A 3,961-nucleotide genomic window follows, 5' to 3' on the forward strand; every position below is an offset into this window, starting at 1 on the left:
CCCCAGTCACCTCAAGTATGCATTCCTTGGAGACGGAGAGGCGTTACCGGTGATCATCTCTACTAGCCTTAGCGCACCACAAGAAGAAAAGCTTGTGTAGGTTCTTAAGGAGGATAGGACAACTATTGGATGGACAATTGCGGATATTGAAGGAATCAGCCCATCTACATGCATGCATCGTATCTTACTTGAAGAGAGAGCAAAACCTTCCCGTCAACCACAAAGAAAATTGAACCCACCCATGATGGATGAAAGGGGAAAGCACCGGAAGTTGCAACTACAAGAGTTAGAGGAAATTCCCAATGATGCCTATGAGAGTGCAAGAATTTACAAGGAAAAAATGAAGGTTTTTCATGACAAAATGATCTCTAGGAAGGAGTTTAAAGTTGGTCAAAAAGTCCTTCTTTATCATTCACGGCTTTGTCTATTTCCAGGTAAATTGCATTCTCATTGGATTGGACCCTTTTTTGTTACTAATGTTTTTCCTCATGGTGCAGTTGAAATTCAAAGTCTAGCAACTTCCAAAGCGTTCAAGGTGAATGGCCATAGACTCAAACATTTCTATGAAGGCTTCCAAGTAGAGAATATGGAACAATTGGACCTTGAGGATCTAGTTTATGTTGATTAAAAGAAAAGGGAAGTTCATTTTTTCTTTTTCTTCTTATTTTTGCATTTATGTTTTAGCTATTAATGCATTTTCTTTGCATTTTACCTTACATTGGGGACAATGTACATTTTAAGTGTGGGGGAGGGGATTTAGGTTGCGTTTTAAAATTTGATTTAGGTTGTGTTTTAATTTTGTATTTTTTTGAAAAAAAACAAAATATAGTTTTCCTCCTTGTTTTTTATGGTTTTCAACGATTTTTTTTAGGTTGTGTATGCAATAAGCAAGATTCAAATAAGCTTGAAAAGCTCATAACATGATTGGATAAGTAGTCTTCCAACTTAGAATTAATTAGTGTAGTTATTTTCCTTGAGGATGGTAGTGACTAAATTTAGTAGACAAAAGTTAGTGAGATTTTCTTTCATGTGAGATATTCTTCCATGGATTTGTTTCTCTAGAACTTGCCTTGATTCTCTTCAAGATCATATTGACACATGCATGCATGAACATGATTAAGGCCCTTTTTGTTATAAGCTAAATAAGCCAAATAACCTACCTTGTCATAAGTTATCCCCTTTGTTGGACCCCTTTGAGCTTTATTGACCTTTGTCATTCATTGTGAACCCATGTTACAAACTTTAAACCCGAGAAAAGAATAATACCCTTACCCAAGCCGTAAAACTAGTGGAGCATTATTCATCGTTATGATATGTATGGGTGTGCAAGTTTTGAGTGTGGGGGTGTCTGGATTCGTGGTATGGTTATGAATGGTGAAATGGAACATGTTTTCATTCTCAATTCATGAGTTCCAGTGATTGAAGCTTTGAAAAGAAAAAAAATGTAAGTAAAGATGAAAGGAAGGAATGGAAGAAATTGCTTTCGATGTTACAAACTATCCATGCCCCTCCTAAAATTCAAAAAAAGGGGGCTGCTTATATATATACAAAGGTGGAAGCTGTTGCAAAGGATTGCTCCTTGCTGCAAACAAAAATAAAGTGTTCCTTTGAATAATCTCTTTTCCAATGCAGGAGTTTTAATGCTTTAAATGCATTAAAGCAAAATTGCTTTAATATTTTTTTAAAGCAAACTTGGAGATTGTTATCTAGAGAAATTTTAGGAGATTTTGTAGGCTTCTCTTGGGGGAAGTAGAGAGAAAGAAAAGAAGAGGAAAAACAAGAAAGAGAATATCAGACCTAGGTTGTCGTCCCTCTCTTCTTCTTCTCCAATTCTTTTTGAGTTTTCACCATAACATGCGTGGCTAAATTCCGATACTTGGTCAAAGGAAATAGAAGCCTCAAAATCAACAAAACTGTGAGATCTAATTTGATTTTTATTATTTGATTTATGCTTTGAATATTGAATGTTCTTCTATGTTCATATTTATGATTGTTTCATCTAATTGCTAGGAGGCCTACTAGTTTATTATTCGTTGCAATCTAGTGGTAGGTTAGATATCAGATCCATAATTGTTTGATCCCTCTAATCTGTGAAGCAACTAGGGTTTAATGATTTGTTGCATCATAAAGTGTTAGATCTTAGGAAGAACACTCGACTGAATTAAATGCAACTACTTGTGCTTGTGTTGTTTAGCTTCATCGATCTCTAATGCTTAAGGCTACTGATGGATTAAATATTTAATGCTTGTTTAGGGATTGTTCAGTAGTAAGGATTAAGAGGATCGCTTGTTTTTCAATTAACTATGATTAGTGAAATTCTGATGGTGGATGTTGACTTAGACCAAGACTCATTCTTTTGATTAATTTTAGTATTTTGATTTTTATTGTTTCTCATTTGATTTTCTTTCTTTTTAATTCTAGTTTTCGTTATACTCAACCCCCCCCCCCCATCTTTGTTCATGGAGCACAAAAACTAGGCTAGATACTCTCTGTGGGAATGATCCTTACACTATTGCATTTGTTTTTTAGAGTATAGGTTTTATTTTTGGGTGCCTACGACAGCACGCCAGTGTCGGATACTTTTTTGGTTAACATTTGAATGCATTAGAAAGTGGCAAAATGATAATAATAAATGGGGTAGGAAGTAATAGTGGGATTTTTTTTTGGTATTCATACTAGTGGGATAAAATCCCTTCATTAAATAAACGTGGTGTGACCATGCCCTTATTTTCATGCTTTTTTCTTTCTTGGACCATAAATTAATACCAACTCACCGATGGGGTGGTTAGGAATTCATGGACTCTAATCTAGAATGTGAGGATTCAATTTCCTTTAAATGAGTAAATGAATGAATAATGAGCATAAAAATAAAACAAATTTGTAATAAGTAATAAAGAATTAGTAATAATAAAGTAAAGTGGGGCAAATTGCCATGGTTTTGAAAATGTGGTAACCTACCTTCCTCATAGCCAAACCATTGCCCCTTTTTTCTTTTTTCTTTTTTTTTTTGAAGAAAAAAGTTAAAATACTGCAAATAATAATAAAAATAATCATCATCATCATCATCATCTTTGTTTTGATTCATTGTCTATCCCCTTACCTGATAGTTCTTTGTCTTTCTTTTTCTTTTCCATTTTGTACTTCATTTGACTACTTGCTAATTTGCTTATATTTGCTTAGGGCTCCCCATGTGGCCCTCATCTGTTGGACACAGGAGAGGGGTGCCTGATGGGAATAAAAAGTATCATATTTTTATCCCCAAATATTCATTCTTTTACATTAAATTATCACTTAATTGGACTCATTACTCTTGTATTTAGATTCAAGGCAAGTAAGAAGGCGACAGGAGGAAAACAAGGCTAATCGGACAATTTTACACAGTTTTGGCACCATTCAATAATCTGGGCATAACTCTCAAACACAGACTCTGATTGGAATGATTCAAGATGCACCAAAAAGATAAGGGAGAACTCTACAACTCTCGTGTTTTGGGTTTTGATAGATTCAGTCTGCATCGAGGTCAAAATCGGGCCCGAAGTATAGTAAAGCCCAGTTCACAACTGAAACCCAATTCGCAGAAACGCCTTATAGCAGCCCAATTTATTAAAGAAGCCCAACTCGAATTCAAGAATAAAGAGTCCCATCAGATTTAAATTTCAAATGTAATTCTAGAAGGATAAGAATATTGAGATTACTAGTTAAGAAATAGGATAGGATTAGATCAAAACTAATTAGGACTTTCTATTTTTGAGGATAATCTCCTAGGAGGAGTTGGAGAGAACCCCTCTTCCTAAAGCTATATAAAGGGGGGGCGGACCAGCTTTAGGCATCAATCAAGAAATTAAGCAATCAAGCAAGCAATCAGTCCTTCCATCTTGGAAGCAAAGCAAGAAGGAGACGACAACTATGAGCGGCTGAGCTTTTCTTTTCTGATTCAAGGGGGATTGTTGATTCGATTGTG

General features: G+C 35.2%; 1 protein-coding gene across 1 annotated transcript; it reads left to right on the forward strand.

Moving 5' to 3' along the window:
• Window positions 1-244: 244 nt before the first annotated feature.
• LOC148848942 (uncharacterized) lies at window positions 245-628 on the forward strand. Its single transcript, XM_088951377.1, has 2 exons — window positions 245-434; window positions 498-628. The coding sequence occupies exons 1-2, from the start codon at window positions 245-247 to the stop codon at window positions 626-628; spliced, it is 321 nt and encodes a 106-aa protein (XP_088807503.1).
• Window positions 629-3,961: the final 3,333 nt, after the last annotated feature.

Source organism: Nelumbo lutea, chromosome 6 (assembly GCF_056320005.1).
Source record: "Nelumbo lutea isolate HS-2025 chromosome 6, American lotus-T2T, whole genome shotgun sequence".
Taxonomy (NCBI): Eukaryota; Viridiplantae; Streptophyta; class Magnoliopsida; order Proteales; family Nelumbonaceae; genus Nelumbo; species Nelumbo lutea.